At 40.3% G+C, this 22,280-nt stretch overlaps 1 protein-coding gene across 3 annotated transcripts in view; it reads right to left on the reverse strand.

Moving 5' to 3' along the window:
- Positions 1-1,215: 1,215 nt before the first annotated feature.
- The window catches only part of LOC124276565 (tyrosine-protein phosphatase 99A-like), a 95,788-nt gene continuing 74,723 nt past the window's right edge, over positions 1,216-22,280 (reverse strand). For all 3 annotated transcript variants that reach the window (XM_046712209.1, XM_046712208.1, XM_046712206.1), the window contains 9 exons: positions 16,083-16,246; positions 14,977-15,112; positions 14,074-14,238; positions 13,126-13,296; positions 12,388-12,516; positions 11,852-11,983; positions 10,761-10,906; positions 10,132-10,267; positions 1,216-9,222 (listed from right to left, as the gene is read on the reverse strand). In XM_046712209.1, the coding sequence (XP_046568165.1) occupies positions 9,046-9,222; positions 10,132-10,267; positions 10,761-10,906; positions 11,852-11,983; positions 12,388-12,516; positions 13,126-13,296; positions 14,074-14,238; positions 14,977-15,112; positions 16,083-16,246 (1,356 nt within the window). In that variant the 3' untranslated portion in view covers positions 1,216-9,045. The remainder of the gene's footprint in view (positions 9,223-10,131; positions 10,268-10,760; positions 10,907-11,851; positions 11,984-12,387; positions 12,517-13,125; positions 13,297-14,073; positions 14,239-14,976; positions 15,113-16,082; positions 16,247-22,280) is intronic.

Here is a 22,280-nt window from a genome sequence, read left to right on the forward strand (position 1 = left end):
TTCCAATAATGCCTTATAATATCGGTAACTACGAGGTATGTATGAAGGATGTTTTCATCACATGTAAACATGTTTTAACAAATTCATCAAAACCAGAAAATGAATGACACTAAAACAAAACACCAAAGTGTTTTGGCAAGAATTACATAATTAACAAAACTATAAATCAACTAAAATCTATAAACATGATAAAATGAAGCAGTTAAAAAAATAAAATATTGTCAACTCTCTAATGCAAGTGCAAAACAAAATGTGCCATTGATGTATCTTCAAAGTGAAAAATACATTCCAAGTTCCAACAAATGACTGACTGTTCTATGAAGGGCTCTGAACATGATTAGACTTATGATGTGGAGTCTTCTTATTTCAATCTGTGTAAACACCACCATTAATTATGATACATTTATCACAACAGAAAAAAAAATATTTCTACATACTATTACCCCAAGAAAATTACCCCCCTCCCCTTTCCTGAAAAGCAAGGGAAATATGCCTTCAGCCAATAAACATCTGTCGATTACATTTTTATCACTAAAAAACGATGTGAAGTAAGGCCAGAACAATTTCATTTCTTGTTTTATGGATTTTTGTCCTCAGAAAACCTTAAGGCAGGAGGGAAAAAAATAAAAAATAAAAATCACCAGTCAAAGTAATATTCCTTTTAAATACTAAAATTATTTTACTTTTGGCAATTTATAAAGTATATATGGGGCAAAAAACAATCTAAACACATTTTCTTGCACATTTACATTTTTGGCCAATAAAAATATTAAAATTGTATTTTTTGAGTGGGGAAAATTAATTTTTTTTTTTTTTCTTATTCTTGAAAAAGTACGACCAGCGGATCCATAAAACAAGAAATAAAATTGGTCTGGCCTAACAGAGAAATGCAGGTTTCAGTATAAAAAAATGCAATTAATTAAAACTGTGGTCTCAAATTTCGGCATTTAACACATCAGTAGAGAAACCTTAAGAAAATGTAAGTGTTCCCAAGTGACAAAGTTATCTTGACATTAAGTTTAGTGTCCCTGCTAAAGCAGTTTACACTGTTCCATCTCGGCTATTTAACTTACTCCTTCTCAGTGAAGAGCAGTGCTGTACCAATATGACATATTAACATGTGGCAATATCGCACAACATATGAATGTAGACTTAATGTTTGAGATAAAGAACATGCTTGTGTTAAGAGTTAATGTGATAACACACATTTCTGTCTCCAGTTAATGTTGAGATAACAAACTTGTGTCTACAGTTAACACTTGAGATAACAGACTTGTGTCGACACTTAGGACAGCAGACACAATAAAGATGTCAATATTTATCAGACAGCAAGTGAATTACATTTAATTAATTTCAAATATGTTCAGATCACCTCAGAGAATTCATTTTTCTTTCCCAAATAACACACATCGGTTAGCTCAAACATCAATGACTGAATATTCCAAATAAATATTTTAGTCAGATGATTGCTTTCCATTATTCTTCAATAACCTCTCAAACTTTCCCAGAGGTGGTCTGACCACAAAGTTACAGTAATAGCACCATCAATAATACAGTGTCAATATTTAACAAGCAACAGTGCTGTATGACCAGATCTAAAGGAGGACAACACTCAAACCGATCCCGTGGTGGGGAGCCTCGTGGTTACAGCGTTCGATCATCACGCCGTAGATCCAGGTTCAATTCCCCACATGGGTACAATGTGTGAAGCCCATTTCTGGCGTCCCCTGCTGTGATATTGCTGGAATATTGTTAAAAGCGGGGTAAAACTAAACTCACTCACTTACTCAAACCAATCCCCAATTCCAGAAAGATGTTTTTGAATAAAAACTCAAAACTCAAATTTATATGTATAATGAAGCACTTTGAAAATGCTTTGAGGATTCTGTCTCCTGTTAAGCAGCAAGACTTGAAGCTCATGTGTGGGCATGATAGCATGGGGATTCATACTCACACAACATTGTAGCTTTTAGACCTCACTACCATAAAACAGTTTCTTTGTATTCTGGAAGTTGGATGAAAAATGTTTCATAAAATATAACTATGTGTTTTCATAGCAAGTTGGAATATTTTAAACTGAAGTTACAATTAGATATCCCAGTTTGACACACGGCTTACAGATTACATGTCCGAAACCTGGATGATGACAGGCAATGTGAAGCACTGTCCCCCTTTAAGAACATTGTCACTGTCACAAGCATATCCAACTACAACGTTTCTACATGCAAAACGTTCAGACACAGAACAGTTTCAAGGATGAAAGTTTGGGCTGAAATGGAAATGAAAACTGCTTACTGTGCACATTGGTGTAAGAACAGTTGAGGACGAGAACAATGGCCATGAAACCGGACCCAAATGTGGAAAGTTCAAAGAATATCATCATTGTTTGGGCATGCGACACCTTGGCTTGGCACTGATCACAATGTCCAGAGAAAGGCTAAAAATTGGCACCCGGACCATGTAGCATTGTTCAGATTTCATGATATCTTAGCATGAAAGACATTTCATTTGATTCTACTCAATACTATTTTCTAGATTTTAAGGAATCACTCAAGCAGGTTGATTTCAGTATTAAGTCAGTGTGTTTTCTTAACACAGAAATAAGAAACAGTATTAATGTTTCTTATCTTGTTCATAGTTCGAACATAAACCTTGGCACATCCTGACAGAAACATTTTCTGAAGCTTGAGGATTCTCTGTGATGATGAATGTCTATTATGTCAGATGAATCTTGTAATAACACTGAGAATTGCACACAAAATTCCCCACTGTAAAATTATGACCTGTCTGGAGATCATATAACAATTGTCTTCATTCATACAAGACAGGAAATATACATTATGACAAAATCAGTTGTTTACATGTTGCCATTACCAGATGTCATCTTCAACAACAGATCTTTTCCATACTAAACCAAAGCAAACAGCAGTATTCCTGCCATATCACGGCAGTCAACACAAAAACGGGCTTACCCATCGTATCCTTGTGGGAACTGAACAGTCTCAGAAGACAATACAAGCAAACACTTTAACCACTTGGCCAGGAACAGTATTCTGTGATGTCAATATCTTTGAGAACAAACTTTATATTTTGAGACTATACGTGACAGGCTTCACCTGGGACTTTCTTAATCGTCAAACTTCTTTCTTTGAGGTAATACCTACACCACAGTGTAATAAACATGCAAATCCTTCACTTCTGAACTGTCATGATTGTGCTACGAGCATGAATGAGTGAGTGAGGAAGGGAGGGACAATCAATATTTCGGTCATTTCCCTGCGTGTTGGCTTAAAATCGGCTGGTGCCCAGCCTAAGCATCCAGCTCCCAACCTCCTATTTTGAAAACACTGTAAAGCCTCAATTAACTGCACTACAAAAATACCCTCGCATATTTCACTGTCCAGTGTTCCTGATTAAGAATTCCAAAATGTGATCCTCATTTTACAAAACCCTGCAAGCAGCTCTGAAACCCAAACCGGACTAACTCAACCATGACAAATCAAATCAGCAAATCCTGTCATCAGTATACTGGGTACCAGTAAGTACTTATTCAGGAGGTTGCAGTCTAACTCCACGTGAGCAGTTGTTCAGGTAGCTCCAGACTCGGAGACCAACAAGTTGGAGACACACTTTAAGATGCTGTTCCCTGGTATTCGTAGAAAGGTTCCTGAACCATTGTGATGCTGCCTCCCTACATACACCTGAATATCATAATGTCGTAACTAAATATAAATATCAGCAGTTCCTAAAAATTACTGAGGATGAAAAAAGGTTTGAAATAGAAGATTTGACAACACGGACAAGGCAATAGAGTGTGCTTCTGGTGATAACATGTACACATTGTACATCATTACATAACACGAGAAGTGCTTTGTCAAAATAATGAACTTTATGGTGAAATTCCACTGTGCATTGATCAGTGAACTGGAAAACTGGGGTTAATAGAGACTCATATTTTTCCTCATTGGTTTCTCATTTCAACGTGAACTACCGATTGTGAAAACCCGAATTCACGAAATGAAAACAACATCCACCCTTTGAAACTCATTAGATAATATCTGTACATTCTTGTCGAAATAAGAGCAAGCCAAGTTAGACACTGAACATAGGTAGTCATTAGGGAAATACTGTCATACACACACACGTTAATACATCACAACACTGACAATCATGGGCGCATGCGAGATTCTACACTTGAGAAGACAGACACTGTGGATGCTACGACACTCTTGGCTCACAACTACTATATCATACAATGTGAAGTCATGTGTATGTACAAATGTAATGTTGGCAGAAATGTATGTATACCAAAATAAATATTTACAGCAATTGCGTCTCGGAGATATGTATCGGAGTGCAGAAAGTCGGACATGGTCGTACCATGGTCGTCTTTTGACACATGAGCAAGGGACTATGTAGGTTTCTCAGGCAAATAAGGGACATCATCTAGGTAACAATCTAGGCTCTTTATATGGTGTCTCCGGTGCTTCCTCGCTGTCTAATGAGAGCAGGAAGCTGACAACATCTATGCACTTAGAACTCCAGATACAAATATTCTTTGTCCTGAACAGATGCAGTCTTCAGGATTTTACAGTTTGGATTCCTCTGCCATTATATATGTATCGTTGTGTAGAATGATAAGGGTTCTCAGATAGTTGAACAGAATCCAAGACATCAACTTCCTCACCTGTAAACCATCTAGAAAATCTACCCTGGTAGTTGTGGAGGATTTAAAACAACCACTATGAGAAACACCAAGAAATGTCAATCAAAGTCATACTAAATTTACACCATTCTGGAATCAGAAATCAACTTGTATAAATCTGATCACACTTCATATGACTCCATTTCCTTGAAACCTAAACAATCCCAGTCATTATTCATTTCAAAGAATGACCAGCATTCTTGAAGACAATCCTTGTTTGAATACAATATGAATATGACATTGTAAATCTAGCTAATTGAGTTACCTCCCTTTGCTAGGTAGGAGCTGCTGATTTGTGAAAACTGCTAATGCTGTCCTTCACACACTGCCCTGCCTCCTAAGTTACCTGCATATGAACTTCCTGTGTACAACTGTGTGAAGATACTGACTTAGTCAGTGGAATGTGGCGCTGAATGAGGTATATACCATATTGTGGAAATAGCCCAGTGTTAAAGTGGAGGCAGGAACAGCGTGGTTGGGTTTATTTAACAAATGCAGACATCTTTCTTCACAAAATCAAACAACAGTCTGGTTAATTCCATATTATGAGAATCAGGGAACATTTTTAAAAGGATAAATTCTCCTTATCCATAGTAAGTTTCAATACTTGACCTAACTTGGTAATACTTGTAGATAGAGCCTTATTTAATATACAATGATATACATATATTCTTTTATAACAACATATGTGATCCTAAAGTCCAACATTTGATAAACTATTCCACCCATCATGAGAATTTTGAGAAAATTCTTCCAGTTTATTTTTTGTTGGCTCCTTGTCATAAAATGGAAATTCTGCAGAACATGTGTAGGTCATTTGGCAAAGTTTTGGCAAATGATTGGAACTACAATAAATCTATTTCTGAATTTAACATTGTTGACAATGCAAATTATAGTTTCAGCCTCAACCAGTTAACATTTACAACTAGAATAACAATTTCAGTTGAAATCACTTTTCAAATTAATTTCAGCGTAATTTGTTTTACTCAGCATTGCGAATGACTGATGAAATATTGGAAAAATATTACCAGTGTCAAAGGAATAACATTAATTACGCACACTCTAGATGAAACAATGCAGCAGTATTTCTCCCTGCCATTAACTCGGACATGAACTATATAGAAACATAATAATATGTGATCAATCCTCACCCAAAACTTTCCTAGAAGTTTGTTAAATCTCAAAGCATCATCAACAACAAAATGGTGTATTATTCTATACCTGTCTCTAGCCTCACCCCCGCCAGTGATGATATATATCCCCCCAGCTTACAGAAGGAAGTTGATGTCGAGTCTTACGTCCAGAAACCTGCCACAGAACACCTTGGGACTTGATCCAATAACCTTCTGTCAACACGGCATGATCAAATATAAACATCTGATCCTTCAACAATTTCGTGAACATAAACCGTCTTCCATTATACGCAAAATTTAAACAAGAAAATCACCTTCACTTATATCACACAAAATCGTTTGAATAAGTGTACACATTCTTGTATACAGAGCGAACATATACACAAATCCTAACGTCTTAAACATATACAGCGTCAATAGTCTAGTGAGAAAAGAAAACTGATATGCAATAGGTATGTATGTAAAATACAGGTCATGTTTATATACAGTGACTAGATATAAGTAGTACACAAATAATATACTTCATAAATAAAACTGGTATACAAAAAGCAGTCTATAACCTATTAGGCACCTGCAGCTGAGTTTAAACAAGCACAGTAACGGCAGTACTCCATTGTGGTACACAATCCTGGAAACCTTCACATCATCCATCGTGTCATCGCTGTCGTTGATTGTTTCAATTTGTTTGTGACTAATTTGTAACTACAAATCACTTATGGTTTTGATAAGCACAATCTGCCTTTATACATAACAGAAGCATCCTGTGAATTGAGTGAACCTCATAAGAACTTAGCTTTAAGATACATGCTGTACCATCAAAGGGTAACCATTTACCGTTATCTGGCGCCACTATTCGGTCCCGCTGAGCAGTGATTGGTCTGTGATCATGATCCCATTAATCTAAAATTCATGTACTTATTCGTAAGACTCACTTTGTGAAAATACCTGTCGTATTATTTAAGTGTAACCTTGGACCATTATCTGGCGCCATGATACCATTCATTCTGATCAAGACTCCATTAATCTAACACACATGTACTTATTGTAAGATCTCACTATGTGAAAATACCTGTCGTATTTTTAAAGTTTAACCTTGGACCATTATTTGGTGCCATGATTCTGTTCATGCTGTACAGTGATTGGTTAGTTATCATGATTCCACTGGTTCCAACTGTGTCATACATACACTCTGTTTCAGTGAGACCATGTTAATCTGGATAATATTGAATCTTATCAATCTGGACCCTTTTTGTTTCAGAGTATTACAAAAAATGTTATTAATTACAAAATAGATCCAATCAGTACGGATGTCCAGCTTCTAACACCTGGACACTGTGGTCAAGACCTCAGTGCCATGAACACATCAACACCTGGACATTTAACAATCAGCAATGGAGATGTCAGTATCTAGACAAAGAACCTCATCAAATGCTCCCTCTGTCTAAACAAGACCCTACATTGGTTGACACATATCTCACAGTAATATAGTCTTCCTGGTTAACATAAAGGAATCGAAACGTTTTTATGAATGATATTCATTCATCAAGGGAAGTAACTCCAGATCCATACTTCCTTAATCAAGAAGCATATTCCTCCTGACATTTGTTTTGTATTTTCATTGTACAATGATGAAACTATCTGATGTATTATCTTCCAGTGACACAATGTGTATCAGATTGGACGCTGTGTAAAAAATGTCAACAAGAAGACAAACTTTATGAAAGTGATGCTAACAATTTAGAAGACGTGTGAAAATGGTTCTGCGGTATTTGACACTGCTGTCAGTAAAGTTATTCTCACGTTCCACAATCGAGAAACACTGAACCACAGATTGTTATCAAAGAATCCAGTGTAAATATTAATGTCACATATTTTATATTAAGATACACAATATCATGTATGATAAATATAATGCGAAAAATATTTGTCCCTAAATTTATCAATATTACACTCAAATTACGGTTTTCAAAAATTACTTTGGTCACCTTATATTCTGCTTAAATATCCATAATATCTGCAAAATGTTATATCTGTAACATGTACATATTTTTCTCTACATTTCAAATATTGCGATTACATGAAAATATTAAATATTGAGCTCAAATTTCCATTAGTATAAAATATGTAGAAACTTGTTACATGTTAGTGTTTGAATATGTTGGCTTTGTTAAGTTCTCTCAAATCGACCAACAAACATAAAGACCGTAAATGCAAAGCCTCTAAATGCATGATCGTGAACATAGTGCAACATGGCGGAATTGGTAGACAACAGATCAATCGTTTCATCACTGGGCTTTTCATAATCTCCTGAAAATATTGATGAGGGAAAAGATCCATGTATCCACACCGGAACTTCCTGATACAAGGAACGGTTTCCTTAATTCTGATACATCTGTGGTGTAGCTCTTGTCCAAGGTGAGATACAATTGTTTCAACTTGGACTGCATTGATGGATACATCTTCAACAACTGATCCCGAACAGAAAACAACCTCCTTGTTCAAAATTGGACCATTTCTAAAATACATTTTAAAAATCAGTTTTGATTCCATGAAGATTTGTTTCAGTGTTTCTGCAATTAGCAGTATATGACTGTCCGTGCAGGTCACAGTCTGAAACCAACTGACCTCACTGACGGACACCACACCCACCCTGTAACATATCCGTCTTGAACCGCTTCCAACTTGCACCACACCCATCTCGTACCACGTCAATCTTGCTCCACACTCATCTTGTACCACTTCCCTCTTGTACCACACACATCTTGTACCACGTTCCAAGCTGCAGCGTGCTACTGAAGCATGCTAGAAGTGTTCCTTCCTACAGAAAACCCTCAACACAGAGACAGTGAGATTCTTTAACACAACAACACAACTGCCTCCATTTCACTGACAGGTATGCATCAAACCGTGATTCCCATCCCATGAAATCTCTGTCTCAGTAGGATATTTGTGTAGTCGAAGGATTTGGCAGCAATGTGATGTCCTTAAAGCATCGAGCATGTACTCTTTGATGTTCCTTTCAAGCCTTCAAAACACTTCACTTCACCACAAGGCTTTGCATCTAGGCTATCCGATCTGCGAATTAAGAGTCCATTCTCTTCATCAGCAAGTCGATGCTGCTGTTCTCAACACAAGTCTATTGTTCTGTGAAGTCAGGAGAGTGTAATGTTGGATTTGCTCAGCAATACCCTTGAGTTCCACACCCTGTCATATATTGGTCTCTGTCTTACTGTTGCTATGACTCAGTGTTATGGTGTGCGGGAGAGTGCCGTTTTTGCGAACAGAGTTGTGGTGTTTGGGGGATGAGTTGACGGACTCCCCGCCCTCCTCTAGACTTGCCTTGTGGTAACTCTCAATGACTTTGTACAGGAACAGGTAGTCATCCTGCAATTAAAAGAAGGAAGAACCAATGAGTGTGAGTGAGTGAGTTTTATGCCTCTTTTAGCAATAGTCCAGCAATATCACGGTGGGGACACCAGAAATGGGCTCCACACATTGTACCCATGGGGGCACTCGAACCAGGGCCTGTGGTGTGACGAGCGAACGCTTTAACCACTAGGCTAACTCTCGCCAAGGCCAAAATAAACAATGAAAGAGGATATGTTTTCATGCTAGATTACACCATTTGAACAACTTATGACCGACTATTGTGGTTTAAAATACTCATATGTACTTTAGGGTGAACAACCTAAGAAAAAATTATTTTACCCGGAGTAATTTTGTTAAAATAATTTTCTAGACCATCAGTACCAAAACTTTAGCATTGTATATTATTTTTTTATTGAGCAGTAGGTGCAACCTGTTTTTATCTGGTGAAACAAGGTCATTACATAATGTTGCACAGGGTGCAAGTAGGTATCCTTAAATCAAGCCCTGCTTAAAGCTAATATTATATTACATCATAAAATTTCATGACATAAACAGTAACAGTCTCTCAGTCACTCTACAAAGTCATCTGAATCACTGCTCCAAGCCAGTTTCTAATCATTCTGATTTTCAGCTGTGAACAGCAAACTACTGACATGCCCCGGGTGTAAGCTGGTATACGTATGAGGTATTTTGCAGTTTCAGGTTACACTGGCGCTAGGTGTAACTGCTGAAATCAAGTCCCAAAATGCGATACCCTTTACGTCAAGGTGCGCCAAACACATATGAACTTTGATTTAGTAATTTAGTCATCTTTATAGATTTATGTCTTCAAAAGTTTTACATCTGATGTGAATAAATCAAAATGGTGTCATGAGAGTTGGGCCTGTATGTATGATGAGGTTTACACTGGCATGATAGGCAAACCTTTGTCCCGATGATCCCTGGTCTTTTGAGATGGTAGAGTTTGGCAAGCTGGTAGAGATCCACATTCTTGTCCTGCGTCAGCTGGTTGTACATCGTCCACAACGCACACAGCTTCCCCGCTTCTACGCCGCCGTACCTGGGGAGGCAGTCACACATGATGATAACATAAAATAAGTGAATGAGTGAGTTTAGTTTTACGCTGCACTCAGCAATATTCTAGCTATATGGCAGCGGTCTGTAAATAATTGAGTCTGGACCAGACAATCAAGTGATCAACGGCATGAGCATCGTTCTACGCAATTGGGATTCGATGACATGTGTCAACCAAGTCAGCGAGCCTCACCACCCGGTCGCCTCTTACAACAGGCATGGGTTACTGAAGACCAATTCTGACCCGGTATCTTCACGGGTTACAAAAAATAGGGAGATTCTAACCGCAATTAATAAATTAAAAATGGACATATTCCTGCTGATAGGAATAAAAAGAATTTTGAGATGATTATGATTTTTAACATTTGTCGTTGTTTGTTTGCAAGCTTGTGATGTGCAGGAGCCAAATACTGCCTCAGAATCTGTTTTGGGGTCTCACAGCAAACCACAGTGTTTAAGAGCACATCAGTTTGACAAACCTGTCGACAACTATGACAGGACCGATGTCATTCTCCAGCTGCCATTTTTGTGCTGTCTCTATCAGCTGGAACACAGTGTGTAGTGGAGAGCATGCCCCCGGCCATCCGTCAACTGTCATCAACTTCGTCTGGAAGGTGTAGTCGTACTAGAACAGGCAGATTACACATGAGCCTGAATCAGGAACACTGCATGCTACTTTGTGAGTGAGTATGGTTTTACCTCGCCTTTGCTTTTCAGCGTGACGAGTGGATGCTGTAACCATTAGGCTACCCCACAACCCTGCATGCTGCTTTGTATCTTCATGGAAAATCATTAAAGTGAGTGAGCGAGTTTATTTTTACGCCATTTATATAGCAATATTTCAGCAATATCACGTCGGGGGACAACAGAAATGGGCTTCACACAATGTGCCCATGTGGGGAATCAAACCGGGTTCTTCAGCATGACAAGCGAACGCTTCAACCACTAGGCTACCAGAAAAAACATTAAAACATTCAGAGTAACAAGTAAATTTGAAAGAAGAAGTTGGTTTGTTTGCTTGTTGTTTAATGCTGCCATTAGCTATATTCAACATATATGAAGGCAGTCTATGAATAATCAAGCCTAGACCAGACAATCCACTGATTGACATCATGAGCAACTGAGATACAATGACAAGCATCAACCAAGTCAGCAAGCCAGATCATTCGACTCCATTAGTCGCAACAAGCATGGCTTGCTGAAGACCATTTAATACCCAGACTTCACGGGATTAAAAAGAACTAAAGAGTCTTTGGCCATATACTGAAAAAGTGGAGTCCAAAGAACAGAAATGAATTGCCAACAAATTGTTGAAACAATGAAAACTTCTAGCGTCAAGTTTTGATATTCTTTATTTCAATTTTTAAAATTAACCCCAAACCATTACTAAGGGTTCCTAACACATCCTTCGGAATAGTTCAATTACCACTTAACTCTATACCAAAACCCCTGAACTCTCTAAACTGTCACAGGTTGTGGACAAGGATCATAATCAGAGCAAATCTGGGATTCCAATATATCACCAGCAGATCCTGACAGCAAAGGGGCACAACTCTGTCTTGATACTAACCTGTGTTGACTCCAACAGGAACCCCCTGGTGACACAGGTGGACACCTGCTCTTCCTCTCGTGTGGTCAGCTTGAAGGGACAAGCTTCAAACTCCATAGGCTCTTCCTTCTTTGGCCAAAATTCTTTGAAATCCTGTCGATTAGTAAACAGTTAAAAAATTATTTAGTCATGAAATAATGAACCATGGACATGCAGGTAGCTTAACGGAAGCAGTCTACAATAGCATGATATGACTCTCCTTTAGTTACAAAATAATGGGTGAGTGAGTGAGTGAATTTAGTTTTACGCTGCTTTTAGCAATATTCCAGCAATATCACGGCGGGGGACACCAGAAATGGGCCTCACACATTGTACCCATGTGGGGAATCAAACCCGGGTCTTTGGCGACAAAATAATGGGAATGCTAAGATCACTTGTAGAAACAGCACATGGAAATACTGCAAAGACATAGTATCCTGGTACTGATATGGGAAGCAACTCTACACAGAGATGCAGACATCTGACTGCTATACTCCACTCCGCTATACTCCACCCACCTCATTGTTGACGTAGGAGAGGACAATGATGACAGGGCTGTTCCTGTCCCACACCATTCTCCAGAAGTCTTCTACAGTAGACTCCAGGGGATGCTGGGTAACGATGAACTCATTCGACTTGCTGTAACCCTGGCAATGGAGGAGAACTCTAACATTTAAATTGTGTGCTTTATATTTCCCATGTATGCGCACAGTGTCGCCCTACTGTATACAGAGCACATACTGCATATCTTTGTTCTTCTCAGATCAACATTTCATTTTTGGTCACACAAGCTATTTACATCTGTGGCAGAGTGAGTTAGGTCACTGACTTTGTGTGCTGGCGATTAGGTGCCGGACTCTGAGGGTCCGGGTTTGAATCCCGGATGGGACTTAACCTAATAAAAAGTACTAGAATCTGTAGTTTACTGAGAAAGTGTAATCTAAAATATAATTCATGTTAAACCCATTAACAGGTTTCCGAGCATCTCTGAGAAATTATTTAAAATAAGCCAAGAGGCATTTCCATTTTCAGATATTCCCTCCTGACATTTTTCCAATGTGTAAGACTGACTGACTGAGTTTGGTTTTATGCCGCTTTTAGCAATATTCCAGCAACATCACGGCGGGGGACACCAGAAATGGGCTTCACACATTGTACCCATGTGGGGATTCGAACCCGGGTCTTCGGCGTGACGAGCCAACGCTTTAACCACTAGGCTACCCCACCGCCCCCAATGTGTAAGAGTCTGCACTAACCTGCATGTAGGTGGCGTTGATGTAGTCGGAACCATCCATGCCGGGCTTCACGGGCAGCAGGACACGTTTGAGATTGACAGGCAGAAAGGAGCTGTTGCGGTTCTTGGCTTCATTGACTGGCTTGAGAGCTTGAGAAATCTCATCATCATTCCTCCTGTGGGCTGTTACCAGCTGGGATAAAAAAATTGACAAAACAATTTAAACATGATCTGTCAGTTCAAAATGGTGAGTTCTGTTTGATTGGATATCTAGTTTATCTAGATGTTTTGTCCCAGCTAGCTATAGACCAAACTACTCTACCAAGACTGACTGACTGACTAAGTTTAGTTTAGTTTTACGCTGCTTTTAGCAATATTCCAGCAACATCACGGCAAGGACACTAGAAAGGGGCTTCACACACTGTACCCATGTGGGGATTCGAACTCGGGTCTTCAGCGTCACGAGCGGACGCTTTAACCACTAGGCTACCCCACCGCCCTCTACCAAGACCATAAAGAATAGCTATTCTCTCAGGGACCATGGATAAATTCTATGATAACTACACTGCATTTTGCTCACATGTCCTTATACTGCCTCCAAGTGTATATACCACATGCTAATGGGCTACTCAGGATATACTCTGCCTGTATCCCAGAAAAAAAACAGAAAAAATATTTAGTGTAAGTTTATACCACATCATCCACCACCACCCTGAAAGTATATCCCCCAACTTTACTAAGATATATACTCCACCCACATAGTATATCCCTTTCTACATCGCCACAAAGGATATACTCAACCTCACATCAAGAGCTATGATATATATTCCCCAATCCCGGATATACCCAAATCTCTATCCCACACAGAAGACATACCTCACACTACACCCCAAATCAAAGGTACTTCCCTTCATAGGGACACACCCACCCTTCACCACCCACCCAAGTTACAGCCTGTCCCTGCCCTCACCTTATACTGGTTCTCCAGCATGGCCTCTGGGATGGTCTCCGCTCCATCTCTAGCAGGCATGGTCAGCTTCTCAATGTACGCTGTGAGAGTGTCTGCCGTCACCTCCGTGTCTCCTCCACCCAGAATATACTCCACCAGCACGTCATGGATGAACATGTACTGGTCCTGGAAGGTGCAACATGTCTAATTATTATGTGTCACAAATCGGAGAACAGGGTTCAAATCCACAAAGTCTTTGTAGCACAACGGCATTCGTACGCCTAAGATAAACTATAGAGTGAGTGAGTGAGTGAGTGAATGAGTGAGTGAGAGTGAGTGAGTGAGTGAGTAAGAAAAACTAGACGATAAACTATAGAGTGAGTGAGTGAGTACGCCTAAGATAAACTATAGAGTGAGTGAGTGAGAGAGAGAGTGAGTGAGTACGCCTGAGATAAACTATAGAGTGAGTGAGTACGCCTAAGATAAACTATAGAGTGAGTGAGAGTGAGTACGCCTAAGATAAACTATAGAGTGAGTGAGAGTGAGCACGCCTAAGATAAACTATAGAGTGAGTGAGTGAGTACGCCTAAGATAAACTATAGAGTGAGTGAGTGAGTGAGTTGGGTTCATTGCCATGTTTAACAGACTTGTATCATGGTGTGTGGGAGTAAAGTCTGAGGTGATGCAGGTGTCAGCAGGTCCCACACTGAGCACAGGTATGCCACTGACATATCAAGAATCAGTGCCGGGGCAAACCAGGAGTCAAACCAACTATCAGGTTTCCGGCATGCCCAAGAAATAAGTTAAGACATTAAAAGAAAAAAAACTATGCAACCAGAATCTTTCAAATTGTATGACCACCAATCAGATAAGAATTCAGAGAGTATAGCATTTATTACCAGGCTATATATTTGTTTCAAGTACCTCAGTTTGCACAAGGAAGTTTCGTTGTTTCCGGATATGCAGGATGAATCCTGGAATATTGATGAGACTCTTCTCCTCCATCTTGGCTATCATGCTGTCGATCAAGATGTAGGTTCCTGTCCTCCCAACACCAGCACTGGAACAGAAACATCTCCATGATTGTACCCACAGTGTCAGAAACTATGGTCCTTGAGATAATGAGGTTTATTACTGGTATATTACTGTACAGAACCCCCATGGGCCTTAAGATTGAGATGACAAGTGTATGACCACTGAAAAACACTATAGTTCAGCACAGCACAACTACAGTCCCCTCGACCAACCTACCTGCGGTATACAACTACAGTCCCCTCGACCAACCTACCTGCGGTATACAACTATAGTTCTCTAGGTTGACCTACCTGCAGGGTACAACTATAGTTCCCTAGGTTGACCTACCTGCAGGTACAACTATAGTCCCTCGACCAACCTACCTGCGGTATACAACTATAGTTCTCTAGGTCGACCTACCTGCAGTATACAACTATAGTCCCTCGACCAACCTACCTGTGGTATACAACTACAGTCCTTAGCTCGACCTACCTGCAGTATACAACTATAGTCCCCTCGACCAACCTACCTGCGGTATACAACTACAGTCCCCTCGACCAACCTACCTGCTACCTGGGTATACAACTACAGTCCCCTCGACCAACCTACCTGCGGTATACGACTATAGTTCCCTAGGTTGACCTACCTGCAGTATACAACTATAGTCCCCTAGGTTGACCTACCTGCAGTATACAACTATAGTCCCCTAGCTCGACCTACCTGCAGTATAAAACTATAGTCCCCTAGGTCGACCTACCTGCAGTGTACAACTATAGTCCCCTAGGTCGACCTACCTGCAATGTACAACTATAGTCCCCTAGGTCGACCTACCTGCAGTGTACAACCATAGTCCCCTAGCTCGACCTACCTGCAGTATACAACCATAGTCCCCTAGGTCAACCTACCTGCAATGTACAACTATAGTCCCCTAGGTCGACCTACCTGCAGTGTACAACCATAGTCCCCTAGCTCGACCTACCTGCAGTGTACAACTATAGTCCCCTAGGTCGACCTACCTGCAGTGTACAACTATAGGTCCTCCCCCTTCAGGGTTCATCTCAGCAGACTTGCGGACAAAGGTGAGACAAGGCAGTGTGTAGTCTGGGACGCCATGGTCAGGCCACTCCGTGTAGTGGAACTGGTACACTAGCCTCTCCCCCACACCCTTCACCGAGTGCTTCTGAAGATGAAAACACAACACGTGAACAATCGCAAATCCATTTGGCAGTCAATCTATTTCAGCAGTCACACAGATAAAAGAAACCCATGTTTCGTACCCTTCCACCAGTTATACACCTGTTCCTTATCTGCTACATAACAGTTATATAAACATCAGGGCAGCATGAATACATTTGTCCAATCGGTGGTCACTAATACACATGCAGAGTGCATGTGGAGGTGATCAAGTACAGAAAACTATTGTTTAAAGAGGCATGAAACGCTCATGCTTTGTGAAACTTTCAGCATGAGAGGCCCAACAGCATACATCTGACTGACAAGACCACACAGTCTGTGTGATATCATGCCATTTACTATGAATGTGAATGTGAGTTTATGCAGGTGGAGTGTTCACAATCTGTAACATATAGTTTGTGGAATTTCATTATTTGCCTGTGCTCTGAAATGGATAGAGAACATGTGCAATACATCTTCGGGATACAGATGTTAAAATTTTGGCCACCAAGATCTCATCTAGCAACTGTAATGATTGTGTTTGGTTGCTCCTTAACCCTGCATTCAGCAATGTTCCAGTTATATGTGACCGCCTCTGTGGTGTAGTGGTTAGAGCGTCTGCCCGGAGAGCGAAAGGTCGCGGGTTTGATCCCCGACCGCGTCATACCAAAAGACGTTAAAATATGGTACTTGTTGGTCCCTGCCTGGCGTTCGGTATTAATGGGTACAAGGACTGGTCGGCTTGGAGTCAGTATAATGTGTCTGAGTGGGGTATTCATGCTTCACTGCGGCATGGTATCTCAGTGGGCTAGCACTATAAAACCAGCTTAAGTCTGGGCTAGTACAAGCAGCCGCACATACACATACACACGCATGCACGTCGTCATATGAGCGAAATATTCTCAAGCACGACGTTAAACCCAATTTCACCTCACCTCCAGCTATATGACGGTGATCCATAAATAATAGTCGGGACCAGGCAATCCAGTGATTGACATCATGAGCATTGATCAACGCAATTGGTATCCGATGACATGGGTCTACCAAGTCAGCGAGCCTGACCAGATCCAGATCCCTCTTACGATAAGCATGGGTTGCTGAAGAGCAATTCTAACCTGGATCTTCACGGGATCCAACATACAAGTGTAGTGATGACCAGTGACCAGACTGGGATGACCTGTCTGACAGCAGTGTTTACGTCATCTATGACATCAGCAACGACTGATGAGCATGTGCCACATATCTCTTACTGTCACACCTCTCAGCAAGGATCTGACAGACCATCCTCAGGAGGTTGTGTCAGCTGTGCCATGATTGCCCCCTGATTTTGTTGGTTTGTTGTTTAACACTGCTCTCAGCAAGATTCCAGCTATATGGTAGTGGTCTGTTAATAATCGGGTGTGGACCAGACAATCCAGTGATCAACAGCATGAGCACCGACTGCCCCATGAAGGATGCATGGGTTCTTGCAGCTGTAGAGCTCTTTAACCACTGCACCACAACACTGTCACGCCACAGCTAAGTAATTCAACTAAACAAATCCATCCTGCCATTTGTAAAAACAAAACGTTTGTACGTTTGGGGTATTCATACAATCACACAAACGTTCTTAAAGAATTTGAGTCAGAATATTAAAAGGACATCCAAAGATTATGATCTGTTCAAGATATTTTTGCTACAATCATTCATTTTACAACAAACATTTTAAAATTTAAGCAGGCAGTTGGGCAAGTATGTGTTCATAAACTTTAAAAGTTCAATTTTGATCTTATAATAAACTTTAAAAATTTAAGCAGGCAGTTGGGCTAAAGTTTTTGTTAAAAAACTCCTTAGTACAGAAAGATGTAGTCAGCAAAAGCTGCTGTTCAAAGCAATTGTTGCCATTTGTTCATTATAGTAGCATTAAGCATGGTATACCGTGAATAAATATATACATCAGCTAGCTGGGACTCTCGTGGCATTAATCATTATTCAACTATCTATATATACTAGGCACATAAAGAAACTGTGCATACAAAAATTTAAAATCTAAATTATCAAACCTGTGTAGACACATAAGGATTTAAACTCAGAGATTAGTGACATGTATCCAACATGCATGCACGTGCCATGTTCCGTGACGTCAGTGGGTTCGTCCTTGAGACGTGCAATACGTTGTTGCACGTGCATTCCGGGAAAGAGAAACAGAGCAAATGAATGCCACACAATACTGTCACTTTGGAAAGCTCAACCCCTGCCCTTGCGATCGTTCAAAAAATTAAACGGCTATTGAAACGCATAGCATGCCAAGGCTCACGTCTGCACAACGTCATGAGGCCATTGGGATGGTCCGTGGGGGAATGTCTCAACGACAAGTGGCTGCACATTTCCACTGCCACTGGAACACCATTTCTGCACTGCTGAGACGCTACCAGAACACAAATGACGTCATCGATCGGCCACATTCTGGACGTCCACGTGTAACAACGCCAAGACAGGACAAATGGGTAAGGGTGATCCATCTTCGCCACAGGTTTCAGACTGCAGTGATGACTGCCCGAACCATCCCAGGACTTCGCCGTATCCACCCCAACACAGTTCGACAACGTTTACTTCATCACGGGATCAGACCACGACGTCCCGCCATACGGCCTATCCTGACACGTCATCGACAAGCTCGTCAAATGTGGTGCCGAAATCATGTCTGCAGACCCTTGTTTTGGTGGAGAAATGTTGTTTTTACAGATGAGTCCAGGTTTAACATTTCCCATAGTGATGGACGTCAACGTGCCTATAGACGCGTGGGAGAACGTTATGCACAGGCCTGTGTCTTGGAGAGGAATCGCTTTGGTGGTGGTTCCGTGATGATTTGCGGAGGAAAAAACAGCACGCCAAAGAACTCCTTTGGTGATTGTTCAAGGCAACTCAACTGGTGTGGGCTACAGGGATCAGATTCTTCGACCTGTGGCAATTCCTTTTCTGCAACGTCATAGCCCTGGGTTAACATTCCAACAGGACAATGCCCGCCCTCATACAGCAAGGGTTGCTATGGATTTCTTGCAACACCACAACGTTGACTTACTGCCTTGGCCTGCAAATTCACCGGATCTCTCCCTGATAGAGCATGTTTGGGACGAGATGGATCGAACGTCTACGCCGTCTTCCTCATCCGCCAGACCTTGACCTTGCAACAGAACTTGAGAGAATCTGGTGTGACATCCCACAAGCCTTCCTTGCACGTTTGATAGGCTCTATGCGTCGTTGATGCACTGCTGTTCTCAATGCCGATGGTGGACATACCCGTTATTGAGCTTGTGACATGGTCGTTTGACCCCTGTCCCGCTTGTGGACTTGTGACGTCATTGTGATTGACTTTTCAATTGAAATTCTCCCAACTTGTTATGGTCTCATGATCCCTCCATTAAAGTTTATATGTACCTTTGACATTGTTATCGTACTTATCAACTGGGATAATATTTTGACAATGCACAGTTTCTTTATGTGGCTAGTATAGAATGATAATGAAATTAAAGCGCAGGAACTGCTGTATAATTTGTTGGTTCACTGACCTACAGGCTGGTTGTTTGTAAGTACAAGATTGGACCACACAAACCAGTGGTCGATAACATGAACACAATAACAATGAGGCAAGCCATCAAGTCTAACCACCTAATTTATGAGGTCACCTTTTACAACAAGAGTGAATGAGTGAGTTTAGTTTTACGCCGCATTCAGCAATATTCCAGCTGTATGGCGGCGGTCTGTAAATAATCGAGTCTGGACCAGACTATCCAGTGATCAACAGCATGAGCATCGACCTGCGCTTTTTACAACAAGAACTGGAATCTCCTCAAGGTGCTCTTCATTAACACAGCCATTGGACAAGAGGAGGTTATAATAGGCAACATAATTTTACATGAATCATATTTTCTCTTATACAATTATTTTTTAATAAAACAAATAGTACAAGTGAGTTGTCCACATTGTCTAGAAAGGACAATGCACAATTGTTCAGATCAACAAATGTGATCACCCATTCCTCATTCCCTCAAGTTGTCACTCACTTGTGAGCGAGTTTGTTAACGATAATTATTTCTGTTATAATCTTTCAGTTACAGAACAGTAACCTAAATTCGTGGATAACCTTGATTCGTGGATCACGGAAATTAACATGCTAGCTCGTAAATTAAGTTTCGACTGACGTCACGAGGCGGAACTTTTGATGTACATACAATATCACGCCTAGCTGACAAAAAAGTTCCGATTCTCTGCATTACACGCAAGTACATTAAATATAATTGTCCAGCATTGACTGACTGACTGACTCAGTTTGGTTTTACGCCGCTTTTAGCAATATTCCAGCAACATCACGGCGGGGGACACCAGAAATGGGCTTCACACATTGTATCCATGTGGGGATTCGAACCCAGGTTTAACCACTAGGCTACCCCACCGCCCTTGTCCAGCATTGAGACAAATAGCCCTAGATCACTAATACCACCATTACCAAATTTTATTTTCACAAAATGTCGAGTAAAAACAATACCGTAAGCTCCAATTTTCTCGCTTCTTGTTGTCTGCTTTCCTTGGTGTCAATACTTACTGCAGTGGGATGTAGTACACTGTGGTATAAAGTAACCGACTACGTAATCCTCGAAACAAGGTGATGTCACGCTTTGTGGGCACACGAATGAGTGATGATTGCAAATGGCTTCGGTAAACAAATGTTTCATTCACGAGTGGAATATTAGGCATTTTCAATTTGCTGAATCAATGAATAAAATAATCAATGCGTATACAAAATGAAATCATGCATTTAAAATATCAATTTCGCCGGACTTCCCTTATATCCACGAATCAAGGTTACGTGAGTGTATATAATCTGGTATGTCCGCTTGATGTCTGAGGGTACCTGTATACAGAAACCCGAAGATGGGTATGGTGCTAACTAACCTAAATATAATCAGGGTAAACCAGGATTCAAATTATGATCATAGGCTCCTGTCACACCTAAGGGAAGCAACTCTGCACTGCAAATTGTGCCTTAGATGACTGTTGCACATGCTGTATCAAGGAGATGTCCTGATACAGCAGCTGACGAGTATTTCCTTCCTCACTATAGTACTGACGGAAATAGAAAAAAAACTGTATTTTCTCATTTATCTCTACAATTTATGTAGTTGATATGTGCAAGTGTGAAATATCTGTTTAACTAAGTTCGGCCTAACTACAGTCTCAGTGGTAGAGAGATAGGAAACGTAGAAAAAGCACTTTACTGAGGAGAGAAATGAGCAAATAATTTATTGGGAACAGACCATGGCTTTATGCAAATTAGTGTGCGACGATATTGTATTACAAAGGACACTTTATTAATGCCCAATTTGAAATGAGACGTAGCTTCATTATAAACGATAGCTGGAATAAATAAAAAATAATAACTTTCATGCTGAAATTATTAAGGATGTAGCTATTTACAAATAATATCCGGTCCTGTCAACCTCGCAATCAGGTGGTCATGCCACCTATATATTTTGAAACATTTAATACGATGCGTTTCTATGGTTATCAGGTATCATACTCTTTTACATATCCCAACATAAACTTCATGAAAGAAATACACGTAAGATGTTAATCAATAGATGAGGCATAGTCAACACACATGAAAAAGCACAAAATATCTTTGAGATGACCCCTTGTACCTGGCTGAGCGACCTAATTGCCATCTATAGTCTGATCTATTGTTTTCAACAGCTATTCATATTTTTGCCCGATTTTACAAGTAAACATGCTTTTCTGGATATCCTATTACGCATCCCACTGAATGCCAAGTTAGGACCAAGTGGGTTATTTCGACATATGCTATTTGCAGTTGTTTAAATTATAGGGATAAAAACAGGTTTTTTTCTATTTCCGACAGTACTTTAGTTAAACAGATGGTGCTGAGACAAGCAGCAGTGCTGGTTAGTTGGTTATTTTGAAGATATAATGAAACAATAAATCTTCGTACATGTCACTAGATATGGATGTTATCAGATGTGCCAAGAACCTCAACATGAGATAAT

The sequence above is a fragment of the Haliotis rubra genome, unplaced genomic scaffold (assembly GCF_003918875.1).
Source record: "Haliotis rubra isolate DU_JTF1 unplaced genomic scaffold, ASM391887v1 Scf21, whole genome shotgun sequence".
NCBI lineage: Eukaryota > Metazoa > Mollusca > Gastropoda > Lepetellida > Haliotidae > Haliotis > Haliotis rubra.